Source organism: Hoplias malabaricus, chromosome 18 (assembly GCF_029633855.1).
Source record: "Hoplias malabaricus isolate fHopMal1 chromosome 18, fHopMal1.hap1, whole genome shotgun sequence".
Classification (NCBI taxonomy): domain Eukaryota; kingdom Metazoa; phylum Chordata; class Actinopteri; order Characiformes; family Erythrinidae; genus Hoplias; species Hoplias malabaricus.
This window is the reverse complement of record NC_089817.1, coordinates 893,632-918,790: the sequence shown is the minus strand read 5'-3', so window position 1 is coordinate 918,790 and position 25,159 is coordinate 893,632. Positions and strand designations below refer to the sequence as shown.

Here is a 25,159-nt window from a genome sequence, read left to right as displayed (position 1 = left end):
CCTCCCCTACTCCGATTGGTTCGCTTGAGTGAGAAGGGGGCGTGGTGAAGTAGTCTAAAATCTTCTGATTGGACGGTCTGACTGTAGAGCTACCGTCATTGGTCAATAACCTTCTCTGTAATCATTTAATTGGTCAGTCTGCACGTCAGGCAAAGCTCATGTACCCACCCTCAGCTCGAGCAGCTGTGCCGAAACGGAAATGTAAGTTCTCGGATGAATTAAAAAAGAAATTCCTATGTTTTGTGTAACAAATAAAGGTGTAAAGGACCTAAAAGCACACATAGGTTCAGCTAAGCGTACAACGGCAGCGAGGGGCGTGACGTCATCACCCCACGTCAGATCTGGTCCCCCTATTAAATGTGTGCAGGACACACAGGAAAAACCCACTGTATTAAAACAACTGAACTATGACCTAACATTAACTTCCAGAAACACTCTGCACAGAAGAAAACCATGACAAATTAGACTTACCACTAGTTTATTATTTCCAAGAGATTTGTACAAAGTGTAAATTATGTATTAATATTCAAATGATACATTATTTACACTTTGTACGGTGTAAATGATCTCTTCTCACTCACTGCCCTGTAATGAGTCTTATTCAAAGTGTAATCCAGGAAGGTTACTTCTTATAATTATCCCTACTTCATGATAACGTAACCTTTTAATTACCGTTTAAGATCTTATATCTTAAGATGAGGTATCATTGATGGGTAAATTGTAATATCCTGTAGCCTTACCTTGTAAATATGTTTCTGTATATCAAACTTATGACGTAGTAAAGACGATTTAACATTTCATATTTAATAAGTTTGATATATTTTCAACACAGCGACTCTTCAGTATCAGATACTAAGCCATTACTACGTGATGCTGATTAATACCGAGAGTATGAGATATATTTATCTCTATAGATATATTTAATTTATTATTAAACTAATCTCCAAAACCCCCAAAATGAGCAACCGCTTCAGTATCGATTCAGCAACCAGAATACGTTGAATCGGTTCAATACACTGGAGCCGCTGAGTCGTTCCAGTACAGTGAAAGAGGTGAATCGGTTCGGTAAGATGAATCTGAGTCGGTTACCTAAAATGAACGAGCTTTTTTCGGTTTAGTAAAGTCAAAGACCTGAATCGGTTCAGTGCCTGACTCGTCTCCAGTCCGCTAGGTGTCTGCAGTGCGGTGAAATGGGCTCAGAGTCGCAGATGGAGTAGAACCGCGGCTGAAGGAGGGAGACGCTGACATAAACACAGCGTTTATTTAATAACTTTATCATTAAATACTTTAAAAATGCACAATATTTCAGTGTCAATTCCCTCCTTCAGATCCGAAGACGGCGGCCTGGAGAGAGGATACACGGTCAGACTGATATTTACTCACTGAATGATTCTTTAAAGAAATGACACATTTATTCTTTTTCTAAATTGCATTTCACGTTCTTACTCAATTATAGAGTTATTCTTCTATTTTTTTTTACATATTTACTCTTTTAGTCCTTGATTTATTCTCGTATTTTTATCTACTGTCATATATTTACTCTGACATTTTAAAACTATTAGTTTTATTTATTACTAATTAAATCTAACTTATTTACTTGGTTGCTCTCATTCATTTTCTGTTTTGTTCCTTCAGTCCTTCACCCAATATCTATTTACTGTTTCATTCATTTACTCTTACTCCTTTATTCCTTACACTCTCTCATTTACAGATACGTTCAGGAATGAATCACCTCTTAATAATCAGATGCTAAGGCGTTATATTATAAATCATTATTAGATACTGCCTCAGTATTGAGATCATGACTCATAAATGTAAGTCATAGTCATAAACCAATTCACAGTATTTTCTGTAAAAAATGATGGACACAGTATCCAGGCAAGTCTTGAAATGTCTTTTATCTTCATTTATTTACAAGTGTTTCAATATAATATCAGAGGAAAACAAATGGCACCACAGACATGGACTCATATTTATCGCAGCCTTGTTTACGTGACTTTAGATCAGTGGATGTCCCCCAGACTGCATTTACACTATTTTAAAAATATTTAATATTGCAGCAGGTAGTGTCTCTGTCACAGCTCCAGGGTTGTGGGTTTGAGTCCCGCTCCGGGTGACTGTCTGTGAGGAGTGTGGTGTGTTCTCTCTGTGTCTGCGTGGGTTTCCTCCAGGTGACTGTCTGTGAGGAGTGTGGTGTGTTCTCTCTGTGTCTGCGTGGGTTTCCTCCGGGTGACTGTCTGTGAGGAGTGTGGTGTGTTCTCCCTGTGTCTGCGCGGGTTTCCTCCGGGTGACTGTCTGTGAGGAGTGTGGTGTGTTCTCTCTGTGTCTGCTTGGGTTTCCTCCGGTTGCTCCGGTTCCTCCCACAGTCCAAAAACATACGCTGGTTTGTGGATTGGCAACTCAAGTGTGTGTGAGTTTGTGTTGCCCTGTGAAGGACTGGCGCCCCCTCCAGGGTGTGTTCCCGTTTTGCACCCAGTGATTCCGGGTGGGCTCCGGAACCACCGCCGCCCTGAACTGGATAAGGGTTACAGACAATTAATGAATGAATCTTTAGTATGTTTAAAGGTGACTGAGTTTAATTTGAAGCTCTTCTTAACGTGTTTCCCTTCATTTTAAAGGTCTTTAAGATCGAGGTGCTGATGAGTGGTCGACAGCACACGGTGGAGAAGAGATACAGTGAATTTCATGCTCTGCATAAAGTGGTGAGTTTTTCCTGCGCCCCTGTACTGCTTTAAAGAAAATTGCTTTATAATCACATGGTGGTTGTGACCCGACTGTAAGAGCTGCTGCAGTTCTGAGGTTAGAGAAGTTAAAGTTTGGCAGCTTTGAGTCTGTGTCCTCTGAGGAAACTCAGGAAACACGAGCCACTGAAAAAGACAAGCTCAGCTAAAGCTTTAGTTCCTTTTTCTCTGTTGTAAAACGCTGTGTAGTGTCGGTATGTTTAAAACCGTCAGTTTGAAAATGCGCAACTTCTGTCCCAACTTGAACCTAGTGGATATTCCTCCTCTTTGGGCTTAAATAATGTAATTAACTCAGAAATCATATTAATTAAGAACTCTGCGGCCCTGTTGTTTGTTTTTGATTCTCTGCAGCTGAAGAAGATCATTAAACCTCCAGAGATCCCTTCAAAACATGTGAGGAACTGGGTTCCAAAGGTTCTGGAGCAGAGGAGACACGGGCTTGAGTTTTATCTTCAGGTACAGACTACATTGGGGTGACCCTCACGTTCATAAACAGTTCTATGCAACACACCTATGCAAGACAACCCCTTCATTCATCTGTACACAGTTCATCAGGGCTGCACCATGCTAGGAGACAGAGACGTTGCAGTATCTGTGTTTCTGCAGTGTTTATTGTGATATGAAAGAATACAGGAGCAGAGGGGGGACGTCAGGTCTCTCAGGAGTGACTGCGGTCGGTGGTACGCTTTACACACAGGACCTGCGCCCGTCTCACACTCGCAACAAACTCCTAGTACTTCCCAGTAACACGATGAAGATGAATGATGCTCTGTCAGGCTCCTCTCCTGAAGATCAGTCAAAGAAAATGAGAACTGAGCCAGTTTTCCTCTCGTGTGAAGTAGAAGAATTGTAGCGTGGTGTGTTTGGTTTAATTTGACTGATGTGACACTGCGTGGTGCGTCATGTGCTGCCTGCACCTCCGCAATCACAGGACAGTGTCCTAGAACAACAGCCTTCATCCTTCACAAATCAAATCACCAGTAGCTTCAATTGGCTCGCTCACACACACACACACCTCTTAGCTGCTTCACACACTCTTCACTCATCTGCGCCTTAAATGACGTGTGATAAGGTTGTGATCCATTTGCACAAGAGGAAGGCCAAAGCAACCAGGGAACACCAAGAAACATCCCTATCAGCTACACAGCTCTAACCGTGTTCACCTCTGAGAGATAGAGAGCATCCAGCTCCACTCTCGCGTCAGACCTGAACACATCTCTCAGCCGTCTGTGGCCATTTCTCCACTGTGTGAGGGACAAGGACGTGGAGCTGTGGAGGAGAAGCCCACGCTGAGAGTAGGAACTGGACGTGTTTTGCTTGTAGTGATTACCAGGTCCTGATTCTCTGCAGTGATTGACAGGAATGTGATCACGACAATATTTTAGCCCTTTGTTGAAACATAGAACTAAATTATAACTTATTTTCTTTCATTTATTCATTCATTTAACCCTTTCTCTCTCTCTCTCTCTCACACACACACACACACACACACTAACAGTTTCATACACTCACAATTGTGGACAGTTTCTCAGTAACTCCTCCTACCAACATGTGTGTGTTTGGACTGTGGTAGGAAAGAAGGGCAGGCAGAAGACACCCACACAGACACAGGGAGAACACACAACACTCCTCACAGGCAGTGACCTGAAGAGAGAACCCCCCCCAGGACCCCGTGACCCTGCAGCTGTGTGACAGAGACACCACCTGCAGCCCTTAGCTCCAGCTTGTTTTGCCAAAATGAAATAATATGGTTCCAGTTCCAGCAAAAGCCAAAGAACTGAAACAAATGCTACATTCAGTTACAAACACTTCGTTTCTGTGGGAAGAGAGCTGCAGTGTGAAAAGTTCTCGCCTTGACACTGACAGAGATCGTGTAGAAAGAAAAAATGAACTGGTATTAAACTTTATTCTTCAAGATAAGTCTTTATTAGAGATTTAAACAATGTTACACTTTTAAACGTTTATCTAAAGACATCAGGAGGAGTGTCAGCGTCATCCACTGAATATAAATATACTTCAGAAGCATTAATACATTCAGATAAAAAAGCAAGTGATTTTGAGCAGCTTTAGGTTGTAATTTAGAAGGTTTCCTGGTCACGCGGCAGTGGTCTACGTGTGTGGAGCTCCTCTGTCCGCGTAATTACAGACATTAGGCCGTTAATGTACGTGAAAGCCTGATCTGAGATAAGCACAGACTAGGAGAGGTTTCGTGAGGGTGACCCCAGTCTGAAGGCACTTATCTCGGGCCTGTGTTATGGTTTCACCCACTCACAGTAGAGAACCTGCCCTGTCCCTCTCGTCCGTGATGAACGCTCAGCTCTGTGTTGTTTTTCTGTAGAGTATAATCATGGAAAATGAGGTGCTTCCAAAGATATTCCTGGATTTCCTCAACATCCGGCACTTTCCATCGCTGCCAAAAACCGAGAGTTGTGGGTAAGAACGACTGCTGCTGTGTAATTTGGGATTTGAAGAAAAAAGAGCTTAGAAAGCTGTCTGTTCTCAGGCTTTTCTTCAGGATAAATAACTTTAATCTCAGCTTCTTTGTTTGTTTCTAGCTTCTATGTTTATATTTGATGTATTTTTGTATATTTTTAATTGTGCTGGATGTATTTAAAGCCATTTACCTGATATATTTATATATAATTAGATGTATGTCTATGTTATCATCGCATTAATAATGGAATATGAGCTCTGTAATGTGTCTGAGTCGTTTTGGAGCGTTCTATAATGTAGTTGTTTTCTTTCTTTTTATTTTGTTTGCAGGTCTTTAGAAATGGAGGCAGAGGAATCAAGGTATTCTCTTCCACTGTGGGTTTGTGTGTGATTTAGAGAGAGAGAGAGAGAGAGAGAGAGAGAGAGAGAGAGAGATACACACACACAGAGAGACAGAGAGAGACACGCACAGAGAGAAAGAGATACAGAGAGAGAGAGAGAGATACACACACAGAGAGACAGAGAGAGAGAGACACGCACAGAGAGAGAGAGAGAGAGAGAAACAGAGAGACAGAGAGAGAGAGACACGCACTACACTGAAATCAAACCTCAAACTCAGTCCCTATAAGCCACAGTTAAAGTGTACTGGATGTTCCATCATGACCCAGATGTAGTCGACAGTGAAGACATGGGCAGATGTGTAATTTTTGAGGCGCCCTGCTGTTATTTTAAGTCTGACCTTTGTAAACAAATGTATGTGGAAACGACCGGGTGCTCACTTCCAGAAAGACACTCCTGTGTCTGATGTGTCACTGCCGTAGAAATGAAACAAAAGCTTCGTTACTGACTCTTGCTCTTTCTCCTTCCCCTCTCACCCTCTCACTTGCTCTTTCTCTTCTTCTCTTTCTCACAATTCTTCACTTTTACTCCATTTCTCCTCCTCATTTCTTAACTGCTTCTCTTCTCTCAATCTCTCCCCCTATTTCCCACATAATTCCACAACTCTCTGTCTCTCTCTCTTCTGTTTCTCTGTCTCTCTCTCTGTTTTCTCTCTCTCTCGCTCTCTCTCTCTGTTTTCTCTCTCTGTTTTCTCTCTCTCTCTCTCTGTTTTCTCTCTCTCTCTCTGTTTTTTCTCTCTCTCTCTCTGTTTTCTGTCTCTCTCTCTCTGTTTTCTCTCTCGCTCTCCCTCTCTCTCTGTCTATCTCTGTGTATCTCTCTCTCTGTTTATCTCTGTGTATCTCTCTCTCGCTCTCTCTCTGTCTATCTCTCTCTCTCTCTGTTTTCTCTCTCTCTCTCGCTCTCTCTCTCTCTCTCTCTCTCTCTGTTTTCTCTCTCTCTCTCTCTCTCTCTCTCTCTCTCTGTAGTAAACTGACACATCAGCCAGCTCTGCTCTTCCTGAGGGACCCCTATCTTCTTCCTGCTACAAATGGTAAATATGTTTTAATTGTATTAAAGGTAGAAGGTATAAAATATAACTTCAAGTGTAAAAAAGTCTAATCATTAATGAAGAAAACAAACCCATTTTCTGTCTCCTTCAGACACCTTTTCTAACGTGGTCATAGAGGGAGTGATTCATGGGATTTTTTACCCAGACCTCCAGCCGAGGTAGAGCGGACCCGGAGCTGTAGACGAGAAGAGAACGACGCCTCTGTTTCACAAGAAAAAAGGGATTTCTCCTGTCACTCTTCTCCAAATCATGTTACATATGTTGATAACACTACCTGAGCATAATGGCATTCCACACTCCTTCAGTGCTTCGCTGTCTGCATGTGACCAGCCTTCATCAGAACATTAAGAACTCATCATATCGCCTCGGTCCAATGTACTGTTCCTTAAAGCAACACTAGGGAAGACTGTGTGTTTCTGCTCCTGGGCTCCCCCTACAGTTACAGAGCGTAATGCACCTTTACAGCACTGTCCTGAAATCAAGAGGAGGAGGGAGACAGGTGCAGGTGCTTTCTTACCCTCCTCCAAGTTACATAGTGCTGTTTCTGCAGTCCTGAGCCCAGATTAGCAGTGACAGAGGCCTCATTCTCCTATGAAAGGTCAGTGGAGCCTTACTTCCTAGTGTTCCTTTTAAACAGAAACACTGACCCAGTGCCCGCATCAGCCACGCGTCACGCTGCATTGTGCTGTGAAGTCTTTCCTCGTGTGGTACAGGGCTCTGTTTAAAACGGTGCGTTGTTCTCCTGACCGTAAAAACTAGCGATAAAGAACTCGTAAATCTGACCTGTTCAAGAATTACACTAGGAACCAGTTCCTCTTTGGACCAATCGTTTCACTGACGGCACACGTGCTGCTAAGGAGTTTTTATTGAGCCTTTATCACTAAACGTACCTCAACTTTATTAACTCTAACACACACTATATGTCCAAAAGTTTACAGACATGGCTTCCAATGAGTAAATCCAGCTACTTCACAGTCGCGACTATAAAACCCTGCAGAATTGGGCTGTGAACTGTGATGGAGCTCTGTCCAATCAGCACCTCACCACACTAATGCTTTCGTAACCAAATGCAATCAAATCCTCACAGAAATCTTCCAAAATGTAGCCTGAGGCCTGTCCTTTCTTTATTAATGCCCTTCTTTTCAGAGGAAGCCTTGTCTGTTGTTGATGAACTTTTGGACGTGTGGTGTGTAATTATCCTCGAGACGTCTGTCAGAGAAAGGGAATCTAACCATGAATTGTATTATTATTAGTGCATTATAAAAAACAAGAAGATAAAAATACTACAAGCTGCTAAAACTGTGAAAGGGAGATTTGTCAGAGAGTGTATTTTACCAGCCTTTATCTCACACAGCGGTGGAACTGCTGAGAACATGTTACTGACGGTGATGAGTGAGACGTGCGGAGGCAGGACTCACCGCCTGTTTTTTACACTAAGATCCTTGCGTCTCGACCGGCTCCACGCGCCTGAACGTCCCGAGGGGTTTCGCTCGACCAGACGCGCTGACTTCAAACTACGATTAATCCAGTGTCCAGGGACAAATCCTAGCAGTGTGAAGTTTCTCCAGCAGTGGGCGCTGTAAACTCGAGGCACTTACGTGAGACTAGCGTGCGTCATTTAAACAGAAGCATACGCTTGTGTCTTTACTTCTTTCGTATTGAGGAGTGAAATAGTTTTTTAAAAATCTATAATCAATTTTTAATAAAGTTTTCCGTTCAGATTCTTATTGAATGAGTTAAAATCCCCGACATAAACCCACCCCTTTAAAACTAGACAGATTTAAAATCCCCCTAATGCCTTAACAATGTCTCAGCTGTAACTCTGTACCTTCTCCTTCATTCCAGACGTCTTTGTACTGTATGTAATGCATCTGAGGGTTTAACAACTTCACACTCGAGACGTACCCCTGGTCGTTGGTTACCGATGTTACAGAGTTGTTACTAAACCCAGGACCTCGTGGCTGTCCTCCGTCCGTCCCCCGTCAGTAGCGTTCGTTGCTGGTTAAACTGTTCCTTTAATCTTCACCACACAGGGTTCAATGAAAAGTAAAGATGCTGCGTCTGTTGAAACGAGGGGGCGATTTCTGCGCTCTGTCCAAGCGTTTACGGCCATCCTTTGCTTTTGAAATCATGGCTATGTTCTGCTTGATAAATACTCTTTGAGTTTGATTGATTTGATCGCTGACAGGTTAAAGGTCGACTACACGTTTCTCTCCAGTGGAGGTGAAGGGAACCAGACTTCTCCGTGTCTTTAACACAAACAGGACATTTTATTTCCTCTCCACAGCCAACGCTGACCCTTCTACAGAGCCTCGTATGGACTGGAGGAGGAGGAGGAGGAGGAGGAGGAGGAGGAGGAGGAGGGGAATTTGGGATAAAAGTAAAAAGTGTGTGGACGCAGGCGTCTGGTTCCATTCACCACCACCACCTTCAAAACTTTCAAAACCAAACCCATATAAAGAAATATCAGAGCAGTTCCCCTTTAATGCAGACTTTGGTTGAAAATTTATAACATTTCTAGCCGTTTCATTTCAGAATTCATCAGTGTGAGGTGTCTGATGTTGTAATTGTGTGTGTGTGTGTGTGTGTGTGTAAACACTATGTGCCATGATGGAGCTGGGGGATACTTAAAGTCATTGGTGTCGATTGTATGAACACTGTGTAATGCACTATAACGAGAGAAAGTGACACACTCATGATTTAATTATTAATATGAATTAATATGACAGCAATAAAATGCTACACAATAAAAAATTAGTCCTGTCCTTTTTTAAATAAAACATTTTGTACGGCGTCTGACGTTAAATGCAGCGTAAAACTCAGCAAAACAGACACAACGAGCGCGGAGAAATAAGAGCACTGAGTAAAAACGGAGAAGAAAGAGAACAGAGTGAAAACGGCTAAAAACCAGAGCTTCTGCTCCTCGCTCCTCACTGCTGTGCGCTCGGGGTCGGGGTGAACAGCGAGCGGCTCATTATCATTTAAAGGGACGGGCGTTTCCCTGTGGAAAAGGTGCAGAACACATCCCCCGTAAATGAGCAAAATTCACAAAGGGGGTGTTCTTCACTGTTAAACTTATAAAACGACCACATGCAGTAAACCACTGTCCTCACTGTGGCGCTCACACTCCCTTCATTCAGAACACACTCAGAGAATCAGCTGCATGTGTCAGGGGCACATCCTCAGCATCTTCACTTGGTGCTTCACTCATTCACAGCTTGTTCCTGTTGGGATTGTTTTTTTTAAGCTGCACACTCTCCGTTCTCTCCGTCCTTGTTTTTATTCAGAATAAAATCAGCAAATAATACAAGAATGTTGCTTTCTCCTTGAAATATTACATTTCTTCTGAGCTCAGCATTCAGCTCTTAAAGACAGATTATTAATACAACAACATCAAATGCAAACAAAATACTCAAAATACACTGTAATCTCTACAGAAAAGGACTGGGATGCTCTGAGGCGACTGCTCTCCGCTCTCATTAGTGTCGGCTGTGGAGCGGTGAACAGTTCTCTGTTCCCCACCTTTCAGCTGAGTGGGAGTGGCCGAGCTCATCATTCAACATCAGTACACAGCCTTAGTTACGCTCTTGTGGCTGCCATCAGATACTCACTGATATGTTCCGATGTCTGCTTTAAAGGCTGTAGTGTAGCGTATGTGGACGTTTATGATTTTTTTAAAAGACAAAACAGACAAACAACAGAAGGGTGCATCCCTCTACAGCAGCTCAGTCAGATTCAGACTCAGAAACCTCTCCAGGTCAAAGACCTCATCACCTCGCTTCAAGTTTAGCTCCGAGTAACAGTTAGGGTCTGTCCTTTTCAGCTTCAGTGACACGGTCTGTTCAGATTCAGCTCTGGATCTGTGTGTGTTTCACGGTGGATGCTGAATGTAAACAGAGGCTTAAAACGGTTTGAAAATAATAACATTTTCACTGATATTTTCCAAAGATTTCTCCAAATGTGTTGAAGCTTGTGAATGTGTTTTGATCTCGAGCTCGAGCAGAAGAACACTGTACGAAATAAAGATGCCACAAAGGGCTCAGAGGAGCTTAGCCACAGAAAAGGAGTTTCAGTCAGGGATTTAAAATCGTCCGCGGAGTGGTTGGAGGGCAGTGAAACTCAAACCACAACGAGAGGGAGGTTTGGGGTCTTTTGTGGGGGAAGGGGTTCGTGCCGATTCCACTCATCATTTACCAATAAAATAAACATCCTCACTGGGTAAAATAAGCTCTGGGCTGCCGTTATTTTAGGAACCGGAAGCTGATGTTCTGTGGCATCACCCTTGAAGCCCCCTGTGTGTGATTAGACAGAGGTTCGGAAAGTGTCCACAGCTCTGCACTGGACTCTCACAGCTCAGAGTGGTCCGTCTCGTCTTTGATCGCCTCTTTCTGGCTGGACTCCTCGTCTGGAGCCTTCATGTTGGCGAAGTCCACTTCCCTCCGCAGCTGCTCCACAGGAGGCAAACCCACCGCGAGATTACGCACCGCGATCGCCGTCATCAGAAATCTACAGGAGAGAGGCACAAGCTCTTATTCCTGAAGTTTTGAGTGCATTCAGTTTACATCTGTTTTACGTACTTTTGTATTGATTATTTACATTTGACACACAATACTACAGCAAAAGACTGGCGCCCCCTACAGGGTGTGTTCCTGCCTTGCGCCCAATGATTCCAGGTAGGCTCTGGACCCACCGCCACCCTGAACTGGATAAGGGTTACAGACAATGAATGAATGAATGAATATTACAGCGACCCTGAAATGGATTAAGAGGCAAAGATGATGATGATAATAATATTCATTCATTCATTCATTCATTCAATGTCTGTAACCCTTATCCAGTTCAGGTTTGTGATAGGTCCAGGGTCTATTTATATTTATAGCTATCTTAATATTTCTCTATTAAACTTATTCCTTCACCAATCACACACAGTACCATCAGCCTAGTGTAAGCACATACTTCCTCTGAGAAGTGATGCCAGCCACTGCTTCTTTTCCACCTGCTAATGATGTAACGCCATTGAACAGCTTAACAAGCTGAAAGAGAAGGCAAACTGCCCTGGCTCTTATCAGGAAGAGCCTTTTCTCACAAAGCTCCTCAACTCTGGAATAGCCTCCGGTTACTGTTCGGGGCTCAGACACACTCTCAATCGTTAAATCTAGATTAAACACCTACCTTTTGGTTAATCACTCACTTTCAGGTTACTCCTTCTCTACTGGTGTTCGAGCTGGTTTTCATATTTTCACTGTTCTGTATTAACCCGGTCATATGACCATAGCTACAGCTCTTTTAGTTAGCTTTCTGGTCACCGCCAACACACTGTCTGTTGCTGGGTTCTCTCGCCTGACCCGTGGAAGGTTTTTTCGCAGTACAATTTTGCCCGTTCTTTACTATGACCCTACTAACCTCTGTATTTGCTCTCCAGGTGTTGCCCTGATCCAGCCCCTGTGTCCTGTACAAGATCCTGGCCTTGTCTCATCTACACTATCATGCTTGGCCATGCTGTTTTATCTCAGATTAACTCTGCACCTACTTTTAACTCACACAGAATCCCTGATCCCCTCCTCCTTCCTCAGACTCATACATCACTAATATACTACATTCACATTACTATAACCCCTTCATCTGTCTTCACTTCACTTTTACTTCTGTTCTCTGTTGTGTCTCCGGTGTGGACCTGAGGAGGATGGGTTCCCCGTATGAGTCTTGGTTCCTTCCAAGGTTTCTTCCTCGTGTGCTGAGGGCGTTTTCCCTTGCCACTGTTGCCCCTGGATCGCTCATATGAGGCTTGGACCCGGATCTCTGTAAAGCTGCTTTGGGACGACTTTTTGTTGTGAAAAGCGCTATATAAATAAAATTTGATTGATTGATTGATTGATTTGATTGATCTGTCACATACGCCAGTATAGACCTGACCTGATTACATCGGTTTAGTGCTATAGGGTAAGGGAGGGTCATTAAACTAAGGCCTCAGACGGCTGAGGATTCAGTGGGAATCTCCAGAGTGTTTAATGTTAAATGAAAACATTATTAATTGTTATTTAGATAATTCCATGTTCCATCATTAATTGTTTACATTGGTGTGAGTTTAACTAAATCTAAATCAGGAAGTGAAGAGTAAAGGTAAGTGCAGCAGTGTGATCTCTGTAGAGGAGGTGACACTTATTTTCATTTTTAAAACAATTAAAATAATTAACAACACCCCTTTTGCCCCAGGAACTCACCCTCGTCGGATCGTGTAGTATTTTTTTGTGACGAATCGACTGAACCTCTCGAGGACGGGAGCATCTCGCCGCCTTTTCTTTTCTTCTTGACGCTTCTGACGCTTCAGGAACAGCCGCACCACGGGGTCAGTGGCGTTCACCTCAGACCCCTCTTCCTCGAGGCTGGTGACGAGGGGCTGCAGCTCTGGGGGCAGAGGCTCTGTCTCTGTGTGGGAAACAAGCGCATTCCACTCTAATCTTTACGTTAGTTTTAGTCAAAACGGTGGAACATTGCTGGGAGGATTTGATGGCAGCCACGTTAGTGAGGTCAACACATCCCAGAAATATTGTATGTGCTCAGTCACTGTGTGTGTGTGTGTGTGTGTGTGTGTGTGTGTGTGTGTACACTGACCTGTGTGTGTGTGTGTGTGTGTACACTGACCTGTGTGTGTGTGTGTGTGTACACTGACCTGTGTGTGTGTGTGTGTGTGTACACTGACCTGTGTGTGTGTGTGTGTGTGTGTGTGTGTACACTGACCTGTGTGTGTGTGTGTGTGTGTGTGTGTGTGTACACTGACCTGTGTGTGTGTGTGTGTGTGTGTACACTGACCTGTGTGTGTGTGTGTGTGTGTGTGTGTGTGTACACTGACCTGTGTGTGTGTGTGTGTGTGTGTGTACACTGACCTGTGTGTGTGTGTGTGTGTGTAAACTGACCTGTGTGTGTGTGTGTGTGTGTACACTGACCTGTGTGTGTGTGTGTGTGTGTGTGTACACTGACCTGTGTGTGTGTGTGTGTGTGTACACTGACCTGTGTGTGTGTGTGTACACTGACCTGTGTGTGTGTGTGTACACTGACCTGTGTGTGTGTGTGTGTGTGTACACTGACCTGTGTGTGTGTGTGTGTGTGTGTGTGTACACTGACCTGTGCCGTTGCGGATTTTCTCCTGAATCTCCAGCAGTGTGGTGAAGTTCTTCTGCAGTGCCGCCTCAGTGGTGTTTACGTAGATGTACATGTAACAGGACGTGTCTTCAGACACTGTGTACACCTTATGATATGCCCCTGCAGGAAGCTGAACACACACACACACACACACACACACATTACACACCTCTCAGACATCAAAGAGGAATGTATTTGACTGACTTGTGGCTTCACCTGCATCTTTTCTCCCGGACCAAGTGTGTAGTTCTTCTTCTCCTCCAAGATCTCCACCTTCACCTCCCCTTGCAGCACTTGAACACTTGTGTTGCCCAGATCCTCACTCACATAGTTCTCCAGGTGCAAACCTGTCCCAAGGACCAAGAAGAGTCTGATTGATGCAAAGAAATAATGACTCAAGTGGAAGTAAATATAGCCCTCCCAATAAAAATAAAAATTACACACACTCACTAATGTGAGGCAATGGTCTTAATGTAGTGGAGTGCTAATAGTGTCCCCTTGTGGAGAAACTACAGTCTGCCAAACATGAGTGACTGCCTTAGTGAGTAAAAAAAAACTCTGTAACCTCTAGAACTGCAATAGAATTACACAGATTCTAGTGTGTGTGTGTGTGTGTGTGTGTGTGTGTGTGGGAGTCCCAACATCTTCAAAGGGATTAATAACGAATCACTCCTTTTCTAATAAAAATGTCTAGTGCCACGTTCATTAAAAACATTCATTAAGGAATGAACTGCACTGAGAGGAACACTGACGTCTGTGAAGTACACAGTGCCTGATGTGTCTGAGCTGGAGAGTGACGTTTACCTGGGAAGTCAGCGATGAAGACCACCTCCGTCTGGTTGTCTAAGGTTCCCTCTATCTCCTCAAACTTGGTCCTCCAGGGAGAGAGGTCCACCAGCAGCGGCATGAGCCAGGCATTCGGACGAAACGGAGACCACTCCGCCGTCACGATGTCCACACGGGGGTCAAAGATCCTACGGAGGAAAGATCAGGCTTATTACGTAATAACTCCGTCTCTTTCACGTGTGTGATATGAGTGTGTGGGTTGTTGCTGTGTGTTATTTTGTCCTTTTTGGATAGAACTAATAAATAATGATCGAACACTGCAGGTGCTGACCTCTGCTGGAAGCGGTCGTTAATGGAGACCCAGATGTCGAAGTAAATCTGCGGGTGGCTGATGTTGAAGCGAGGCAGAGTGAGGCTGAGGCAGGTGGCGTACTGTTTCAGCATGTCTCCGTGATCCTTCCACCTCCGGCTCTGAGTGAACACCTGCGGATATATCACACACACACACACACACAGGGAGAACGCACATCAGACACACCACACCGAAGCTGCAGCGCCACTGCGCCATCCTCACATACAGAATGTATAACTGTAAACTCTAGTGTAGTTCTGACCCACCCCAGGATTCAGGTACCCGATCTCTCCAGTGACTCCGTCTTTATACGTGATCTTAACATGCTGATGAGAGCGAGAGTGGACCATCATGTCCCAGGAGTATCCGTACAGTCCATTCGTCCAGTTATTATAGCCCTGAGGACGACACACACACATCGCGTCACACACAGCTGTCAAACATCAACAAACACTTCAGAAACTGACACTTTACAACCAAAGAAAACAGATAAAAAGATCTGACGTAAATAAGAGGAGGATCGTTATTGACAGAGGCTGACGACACACGTCTCACACGTCTCACAGTGTCTCACCGCTTTAGTTCCGCTCCCAGACGGTGCTGAAAAGGTTTGAACTGCTCTGCTTTGTTTCTCTTTCATTCCCTGCAGTTACTGCTGTATTGTATTGTATTGCACTGATTAGGGGCGGGCGATACGGCCCTATAATAACATCATGATATTTCAGAGTATTTTGATGATAACGATATGAACACAACACTGAAAAATACTTTGATTAATTTCAAGAACAGACAAAATAAATGTCATATTAATGTGGTATAATATAATGATGTTTTATTTATAAATGATATAAAATTATATATGAATATTAAAGACTTCTTTCGTTTCTAACATAACCCTGTGGTTTATTGTACGTCTGAGATTCTGTAACTGCACCCCCTCCACACTCCTCCGCCTCAGAGCCACTTTCCACCGTACTTCACTGACCCTGAGTGACTCAGGTGAAGAACGTATGTCGTATTACGAGAAACTGCATGATTAGCACTTATTATTATTTATTTGTATTTTGTGTCTTCAGCTCTCAGCACTGACTCCTGTCTCTAGTCGTATCTTTAGTTCCAAGGTTTTTATTCTAATCCTTTCTTTACGATGAGAATGTCTCTGTCTTTCTCTCTCTCTTTCTGTCTGTCTCTCTCTCTCTCTCTCTCTCTCTTTCTGTCTGTCTCTCTCTCTTTCTGTCTGTCTCTCTTTCTGTGGGTCTGTCTGTCTCTCTGTCTTTTTGTCTCTCTCTCTTTTTGTCTGTCTCTCTCTCTCTCTTTTTGTCTCTCTCTGTCTGTCTCTCACTGTCTATCTCTCTCAATCTCTCTCTCTCTCTCACTCTCTCTCTGTCTCTCTCTCTTTGTCTGTCTCTCTCACTGTCTGTCTGTCTCTCTGTCTGTCTGTCTCTCTCACTGTCTGTCTGTCTCTCTGTCTGTCTGTCTCTCTGTCTGTCTGTCTCTCTCTTTGTCTGTCTCTCTCACTGTCTGTCTGTCTCTCTGTCTGTCTGTCTCTCTGTCTGTCTGTCTCTCACTGTCTGTCTCTCACTGTCTGTCTGTCTCTCACTGTCTGTCTGTCTCTCTGTCTGTCTGTCTCTCTGTCTGTCTGTCTCTCTCACTGTCTGTCTCTCTCTCTCTCTCTCTCACTGTCTGTCTGTCTCTCTGTCTGACTGTCTCTCTCACTGTCTGTCTCTCTCACTGTCTGTCTCTCTCACTGTCTGTCTCTCACTCTCTAATAAAAAACACTGTTTATTTGAAATGACCAGTGTGCTGAGTATTTTTCTAAACTCCAGCATTAATTATTAACCTGAGAGTCAGTGTTTTCTGAAGAGACTGAGATGTGTGCGCTGTGTGTTACCCACTGAACTTTACTGATATTTGCTTTTATTGCGAAAAACCTCACTGGCCTCCTGAACTGTGGCTGTTTACAGAGCAGACGCGAGATACACGTATCTCCACGGCAGGAGCTTAAAGGCTTCCACACAAAGGCTTCCACATCCACCAACCTGCTGCTACACTCTTACATCACCTGTTTATCTGAGTTTGGGAATAGTTTACTGAAGCTCTGCGTCTGTCCCACACTGAACCCTCACACACTCGCTCCGTCACTCAGTGAGCGCTGATAAACTTCACTATAGAGCTGTTTGAGCTTTGTCCGTGTTTAAAGATAAGAGGAGCTCAAACAATGTCAGAAATCACAAAATGGAGTCTGTTAGTGTCTTTAGAACACAAACTACAGCGCCCCCTGGATGCATGGGAGACTCTGTATTAAATCTGTGGAGCACAAACTGATTCGGTCTGGGACTGAACTCCTTTTAAAAGCTGACCTCTGTGATGGAGAGGGGAAGGAAGTGGATTAGATTTGAAAGAAAACAGAGAAGGTTTACCTGAGTGATGAAGTGTGAGTACGGCAGGAAGAACTGCTCAAGGATGTAGATGATGGTGAAGACGGCCGCCGCCTTGTGTCTGAATCTCGGTGTGGAGGGTTTGGTGGGGGTAGAAGCCTCCTGTTGTTGAGAGGAGACTCTGGGAGGACCGGGGTAAACACAAGAGGAACTGGGCCGAGGGTCCTGAGACAGCAGAGGCAGGACAGGCCGCAGGAATTCTGGGAAATGGCCAAAAAAGCGCCTGGGCCAGTCGGGATAACAGAACAAAGGGCTGGTGGCCAACATGGTGTAGGGAAACATCCCTGGATACCAAAAATACACACGTGTTTCAGTTTATACACACATTTATACACACATTTATTTCTACAAAGTCTTTACATGAATCTATTAGAGCTCCTGCACAGCCAGGTTTTTTTAGAGATACGCTGCTTTGTTCCAACACAAACTATATGTTTTTACTAAACACAGTCTGTGCTGAAACACTCCGTATAATTCCAGCATGAAAGAGTGGGGCTACACTTTTGTGGCCTGAGGAAGTGGACGCATAAATGTTTCACTGACCTCAGAAAAAACTGTTTTTGCAGCTTCTATATCGGTGCACTGCTTGGGCCAAAGGGCTGTCAAGGTCAGCGCGGTCGGCCCGAGGTTTAACACCACGGTTCTCTATCAGATATCGAAAGTGGACTTTGGTTGTAAACTCTGCTCTCACCGATACTGAAAAGCTGGGAGTTCATGCAGTGGAAGTAGCTGACGAAGAAGAAGGCGACAGGGCGAGTGGCATCGAAAAACAGCAGGTAACCAGCCGTCAGATCCAGGATCAGACCTCCGCCGTGGACCACCATCAGACTGACGATCTCCAGGGGCAGAATCACCCTTAAACACAGCACAGGGGACAAACAGGGGCCATTAAACCACTTACAAACCCTTAACATCCCACCACAGCTGGTTTACATTTACCTGTCATTTCCATCCACTACGAATCTGATCCATTTCTCTGTGTCATAGTCTACAGTAGGTGTCTCGCTTTAATGGTCTGACAACAACCATCAGGTAGTGGCTGTAGTTCAGAGTGACTCCGTGTGTGTGTGTGTGTGTGTGTGTGTGTGTGTAATTGTGTGTAAACTGTCGCCGTGTGAACATTTTTAATAATTCATTAAAATGAGTCATTCACGTTCAATAATCACACTCTAAAACCTTGTGTAACTCACTTAAAAGGGTCAAACAGCCAATGATGAGCCAAATATTTCATGGAGTATCCCTCCACCCAATCAGCATCCAGCTTCTTCACTCCAGCAATGAAGTAGACGATGAAGATCTGTCAGAGCGAGGGGGGGGGGGTGAGTTTACATGTCAATATTACGTTATCTCATAAACCTCGCCCTTCCTACCCTCCTCCAAACGTTACATAGTGCAGTTTCTGCAGTGCTGAGCCTGGAGTAGCAAGAACAGAGGCTCTATTCCCCCTGTTACAGCTCAGTGAAGCATCAGGTCCAATTTCACAAATATAATGTGTATAATTTCTATAGAAAAGCAAAATTAAAAAATGATGGAGCTCCATACGATATCTTTGTGAGACGCTGAGATCCAGCATCAGTCCCTGAGTTTACTAACACTCTCGTGAACGGCATTAAATCATCCCTGTCATTCCAACAGCTACAAAAGTCCTTTATTTGAGAAGAAATGTGGGATAAACAGGTTTCCAATGAAAATGATAATGAACCTTTAATGTCATTGTACATTGTTCTTGTTCAATTCCACAATGAAGCTGGGTTACAGCCCCCTCCCCCTCCCCTCGGTGCAGTTAAGAGAAAAGGAACCTTGTTTTAAATTGTCTGTAACGTCTGTGCACTCTGTGATGTTCGGTCACACCTGGGCTCTGAGTAAGGTGTAGTTCCACAGTGGAACGTGTGCATTTCTCTTCTTCGGATTTCGAAGGCCATCCAGAGACCTGCAGAGTGGCACACGCAGCCACAGGTTCATTTCATACCATTATTTCCGATAAAAACAAAACGCTCCGAGTCCTGGACAAGCTCTCACCAGTATCTGTTGGCGTCCATCAGCGTGAGCTGGAACCCTATGAGGCCGTAGAGGTAAGAGTGGTTGTTCCAGGCCGTTTTGTCCAGGAAGAAGACGTACCAGTAGGTGGAGATGAACATGAGGCAGGAGAGACGGTAAAAACAGCCCAACATGATGCCGACGGCACCTACTCAGAGAGACAGGGACAATGTGTGCTCTTCATTTCACTGTCACAGGTGTAGCATATGGAAACTGTTATATTTATTAATACAAAACACTACCATAATGTGACAAAAGTGCAGGAGAATATTTGAAATTTGAACCAAATTATACATTAAAGAAACATCTTTGTGCGCCTCATACATCTCCCCTGCTGTGTGTAGTTTGACTGACCCAGGAACATGACGAGATAAACAAGGTACATCCAGTCCATAGGCAGCGGCTCCAGGAAATTAAAGAGTGGGAAGCGACACACAGGAGCTCCGTCCAGGTATTTATAGTCCAGGTGACTGAGCCCCCGCTCCTGAGTGACGTCCAGAGCCATCAGCATTCCTGCAAAAACACAGTGGATATTAACACGGATCTGACTTCCTCATTCATCGCTGGTCGCTGGTTCATCGCACATCGACTGAGAGATGTCCACCGGGGGAAATCATGACAGTCTTTATGGTCAGAAACTGAGCAGCGATGAAAGACGGCACACACCGGATGCGTGCTGTATCCTGACGGTATCAGACTCACCGAACAGGAAGCGGAAAATGCCGAGAGACGCCGGGTCTGTGGGTCGACTGAGGAGACAGACGAAGCGGTGCCACGAAGACAGATCCTCCTTCTCAAAACCAAACAGTCGCTTCATTCTGCTCTCTTTGTTCACAGCTGGATTTCCCTCGGCACGACCTCCTCGCTTCTTTTTTTTGGACTTCTCTACAAACTGAGCCCCTGAGGACAGCGGGGAATTATCAGGAAAATGACATATTTCAAGGGTTTCTATGATGAAAACATCAACTACATTTATTACTCTATTAATACACTGCACCTACACAGAAAGAGAAAAGTCTGAGTGACCACTCCTTACTTTCTGCAGTGTTTTTATAAAATATTCATATTAAAACACTGTCTGTCTTAAAAAGGTTAAAAGAGTACATAATGCAGTTGATCATTTATCGCCATCATATCATCTCCTTCCATTCTATTTTCCATCCTTCTTCACATTTTTGGAGCAGGTAAAAATCCCTTGGGGCTGAGTGTGTGCTGTATCAGTGAGACTAACGTCCTGGAATCCACACTCACACTCAGAGCCAGGCTCACGTTTCCTCAGCAGACGTGTGCTACTCAGAAAAAGCAAAGTCCACTCAGGAAGTTTCACTGCCTAGAACCATTATAAAATCACCCGCAGCATTGGTAGACTACACTCACACAGAGAACGTACAGTATGTGTTCACAGGTGGGTGCATGGTGGAGAGCGTGGACTGTGTGTAGTTCTGAGAGAGCACAGGACACTGAGCTTCTTCACCGTATGCCTCTGAACTGTCTGCTGAATGGCGACCGCATGAACAAACTGTGGCTCCAGTGTGCGTGGTCTGTGATGATTCTCCGACAGTCAGCTCCAGCGGTGTGGGACGTTCAGCTCTAACCACGTCTCGAGTTCTTCTCACGACCCTCTGCAGAAGTCCAGAGCCGTGCAGAAACTGTCTGATGTCGTATATAATCACACTGTGTGATGTTTCCCTTCTATTTTAGCAGCAGTGTGTCTTATAAAAAGTAAGGAGCTTCACTGGTAGCTTTGGACTCTAGATAAGAAGCTGTATTTGTGATGTCACAAACCCTCCTAAGTAGGATTCCAGGAGCCAGATGACTTCAGCCCAAAGCAGAGGGTGTTTAACTCACTGAGAGGGCAATGGGAACTAGGAGGTGTTTCACAATGCAGGAGTTCTCAGTTTATTCTGATAACTTTAGTCTACAATCAGAACAAAGAAGAGCTCAGGGAGTTTCCTAATGGACAGGTCTGATATCAGAGCTCGAGACATCTGTCTAAACTGAGAAACCCCCGACTTCCTATCACCACCACGGCCAAGAAATCTGAGACACGACAGTTCCTTTACAGTCAACTATTTCACACCAAACTTGCTTTATTTATATCTCAAAGAATGAATGAGGCTCTTTTATTAGGCGTTACAGTGAATTTTAATGCAGATAACTGACTAATTTAAACTCTTCAAAGTTTAGATCAAAGTTTCCAATTAAAGTTAAACCTGCAGCTGACTTTAAACCCAGAGACATGAGCTAATACTGCAGTTCAAAACACTACACGGAGTAGTTCAGGTATTTCAGGAATTTCAGGTCAGACTTGAGTAAGAAAAACACACTTCTGTATTAAATAAAGACATTTAAAAGTGTCCAGGTGTGCTATTGTTTACCTGCCGTTGTCTCGCACGCGCCCGCCTCCATTCTTCAAAGGTATGCACCTCTGGACCAGATGCTGGAGCCGTAGTGTCCCCACAACGTGTGTTTAACTGTGATGTAGCACTGTAAACAGATGAATACGTGTCAGACACTGGCACTTTCCAGTAAAGCGCACTGGGGGCGTGTGTCAAAAACGCTCTCCACTGCCTACTTAGTGCATACTATGAGTTATAAACTGTCCCCTTCTGTATCCAAAAATATAGCATTTTCTGTGTGGTAGAGGAGTGCATAAGTCCAAAATGAATAACATATTATAAAAAAGTAAACTGTCTTTGGGTGCAGGAGCCAGTGATTTTACACCACCTTAGTGCCCTATGTAGGGAGCACAGCAGCGTTTCAAACAAACCCTAGCAGTATGGCGGCCCCATTTCTAAACGCTGATTGGCTGATTAAAGACACGAGTTGACTCTCGTTTACTCACTGCAGCGCCGCCTATGGGTCGAAGCTGGTAAATCTTTTTTTAAAAATCTAGACTTTCTATTTGTGTTTAGAAAGTACGGCTTTAACTTGAAGGACGAAAATTGAAGGAGTGTTTAATAATCAGTCAACGTGTTCTACCGATGAGTTAGTTTCAGAAATAAGACCGTAAGCAGCACTTATTGGAATTACACTACTGAAAAATATGGAGATTCTGAGTTATTGTTTTTGAAGAAAACAACAGATGAGCAGCAGAAACTACTAAAGTCCTCCTACAGTCACCAGTCACACCTCTAAAACCTCCTCAGGATCACTGACTCTCCTCAGATTCACTGACTCTCCTCAGATTCACAGATTCTCCTCAGATTCACTGATACTCCTCAGATTCACTGATTCTCCTCAGATTCACCGATTCTCCTCAGATTCACTGATTCTCCTCAGATTCACCAATTCTCCTCAGATTCACTGATACTCCTCAGATTCACCGATTCTCCTCAGATTCACTGATTCTCCTCAGATTCACTGATTCTCCTCAGGATCACTGACTCTCCTCAGATTCACCGATTCTCCTCAGATTCACTGATACTCCTCAGATTCACCGATTCTCCTCAGATTCACCGATTCTCCTCAGATTCACTGATTCTCCTCAGATTCACTGATTCTCCTCAGATTCACTAATTCTCCTCAGATTCACTGACTCTCCTCAGATTCACTGATTCTCCTCAGATTCACCAATTCTCCTCAGATTCACTGATACTCCTCAGATTCACCGATTCTCCTCAGATTCACTGATTCTCCTCAGATTCACTGATTCTCCTCAGGATCACTGACTCTCCTCAGATTCACCGATTCTTCTCAGATTCACTGATACTCCTCAGATTCACCGATTCTCCTCAGATTCACTGACTCTCCTCAGATTCACTGATACTCCTCAGATTCACCGATTCTCCTCAGATTCACTGATTCTCCTCAGATTCACTGACTCTCCTCAGATTCACAGATTCTCCTCAGATTCACTGATACTCCTCAGATTCACCAATTCTCCTCAGATTCACTGATACTCCTCAGATTCACCGATTCTCCTCAGATTCACTGATTCTCCTCAGATTCACTGATTCTCCTCAGGATCACTGACTCTCCTCAGATTCACCGATTCTCCTCAGATTCACTGATACTCCTCAGATTCACCGATTCTCCTCAGATTCACCGATTCTCCTCAGATTCACTGATTCTCCTCAGATTCACTGATTCTCCTCAGATTCACTAATTCTCCTCAGATTCACTGACTCTCCTCAGATTCACTGATTCTCCTCAGATTCACTGATTCTCCTCAGATTCACTGATTCTCCTCAGATTCACTGATTCTCCTCAGATTCACCGATTCTCCTCAGATTCACCGATTCTCCTCAGATTCACTGATTCTCCTCAGATTCACTGATTCTCCTCAGATTCACCGATTCTCCTCAGATTCACTGATTCTCCTCAGATTCACTAATTCTCCTCAGATTCACTGACTCTCCTCAGATTCACTGATTCTCCTCAGATTCACTGATTCTCCTCAGATTCACTGATTCTCCTCAGATTCACTGATTCTCCTCAGATTCACTGATTCTCCTCAGATTCACTAATTCTCCTCAGATTCACTGACTCTCCTCAGATTCACTGATTCTCCTCAGATTCACTGACTCTCCTCAGATTCACTGATTCTCCTCAGATTCACTGATACTCCTCAGATTCACTGATTCTCCTCAGATTCACCGATTCTCCTCAGATTCACTGATACTCCTCAGATTCACCGATTCTCCTCAGATTCACCGATTCTCCTCAGATTCACCGATTCTCCTCAGATTCACTGATTCTGCTCAGATTCACTGATTCTCCTCAGATTCACCGATTCTCCTCAGATTCACCGATTCTCCTCAGATTCACTGATTCTCCTCAGATTCACCGATTCTCCTCAGATTCACTGATTCTCCTCAGATTCACTGATTCTCCTCAGGATTTATTGATGCACAGGTTCTTGTCTTAGATATTACTCTGTACCTTCACAGATACATGAATATACAGTTAGTCACCACCTTTATCTCCACCCACCCCTTCTCCACTGGTCTAGAAACTGAAAGTCCTTCCCTGTAAGTTGACAGGATTGGTACTTTAGGGGTGTGAGGTATGAAACCCTTGAATCTGTGTTTTACTGGGACTGCAGTTTCAAAGCTGAAATGCTCAGCCATGGCTCTGACAGGTTCGCTGGAGTGGGTCTAGTGCCTTTTTAGATTTAAAGTGACTAAATGAGGTTTGGTCTCAGTGCAGCGCTGTAGTTCTTAGTCATATTTGATGCAAAAGACAAGTACAAGTCAAGTGTACAATATGTATACCACAAATGTGTTTTTGTCAATTATTTGTCAAGTAACGTATTTGACACCAAAAATAAACCATTTATTTGACTCAAAAAATATAATGTTCTTAATAAAAGCAAATAAGTCAATAATTAGGCAGCAAAAACATCTGGGACTGATTTTAGTAGAAGTAATATAACTAATAAAAGCCTGCCATTTTAAAGAAAGTAGTATTACATGGTTTAGGAAGGGGAAATAAACCTAGTGTGACCAGAAGTCCTCTTTTACCCGGACATGTCCTCTTTTTTAGACTTTAAAAAATGTCCGGGCGGAATTTCACAAACGTCCGGCATTTTGTTTTTCTAGCGCTTACATAGAACTTCGAGAAGTTTCCTTCACAAACTAGTCCCGCCCTCCCCTACTCCGATTGGTTCGCTTGAGTGAGAAGGGGGCGTGGTGAAGTAGCCTAAAATCTTCTGATTGGACGGTCTGACTGTAGCGCTACCGTTATTGGTCGATAACCTTCTCTGTAATCATTTAATTGGTCAGTCTGCACGTCAGTAGTCGTCCACCCCCCTCCTCCTCTTTTTCACCATCTCAGATCTGGT

General features: G+C 44.0%; 2 protein-coding genes across 2 annotated transcripts; one reads left to right on the top strand and one right to left on the bottom strand.

The window, feature by feature from the left end:
- The first annotated feature begins 1,218 nt into the window (after positions 1-1,218).
- snx24 (sorting nexin 24) lies at positions 1,219-9,219 on the top strand. Its single transcript, XM_066650549.1, has 7 exons — positions 1,219-1,362; positions 2,619-2,702; positions 3,093-3,197; positions 5,080-5,174; positions 5,505-5,534; positions 6,539-6,603; positions 6,713-9,219. The coding sequence occupies exons 1-7, from the start codon at positions 1,294-1,296 to the stop codon at positions 6,781-6,783; spliced, it is 519 nt and encodes a 172-aa protein (XP_066506646.1). The 5' UTR covers positions 1,219-1,293; the 3' UTR covers positions 6,784-9,219.
- A 166-nt stretch (positions 9,220-9,385) lies between these two features.
- Positions 9,386-21,911, bottom strand: ggcx (gamma-glutamyl carboxylase). The gene is made up of 15 exons (XM_066650548.1): positions 21,753-21,911; positions 20,077-20,274; positions 19,729-19,887; positions 19,357-19,522; positions 19,189-19,267; positions 18,528-18,634; positions 18,029-18,192; positions 17,320-17,621; positions 15,166-15,297; positions 14,879-15,030; positions 14,566-14,735; positions 13,978-14,108; positions 13,744-13,891; positions 12,843-13,047; positions 9,386-11,127 (listed from the first exon to the last, which is right to left on the bottom strand). The coding sequence occupies exons 1-15, from the start codon at positions 21,781-21,783 to the stop codon at positions 10,968-10,970; spliced, it is 2,304 nt and encodes a 767-aa protein (XP_066506645.1). The 5' UTR covers positions 21,784-21,911; the 3' UTR covers positions 9,386-10,967.
- Between the last annotated feature and the right edge of the window lie 3,248 nt (positions 21,912-25,159).

Bases quoted from the DNA above. Each gene is read 5' to 3' on its own strand.
- snx24 (XM_066650549.1), top strand. From the start codon at position 1,294: ATGCACAATATTTCAGTGTCAATTCCCTCCTTCAGATCCGAAGACGGC. The intron at 1,363-2,618 runs GTCAGACTGATA...TTCATTTTAAAG, and splicing joins GCCTGGAGAGAGGATACACG to GTCTTTAAGATCGAGGTGCT. The intron at 5,535-6,538 runs GTATTCTCTTCC...CTCTCTCTGTAG, and splicing joins ATGGAGGCAGAGGAATCAAG to TAAACTGACACATCAGCCAG.
- ggcx (XM_066650548.1), bottom strand. From the start codon at position 21,783: ATGGAGGCGGGCGCGTGCGAGACAACGGCAG. The intron at 15,298-17,319 runs GTAAACCTTCTC...TGTCGTCCTCAG, and splicing joins ACTCACACTTCATCACTCAG to GGCTATAATAACTGGACGAA. The intron at 13,048-13,743 runs GTCAGTGTACAC...TTTCCCACACAG, and splicing joins GAAAATCCGCAACGGCACAG to AGACAGAGCCTCTGCCCCCA.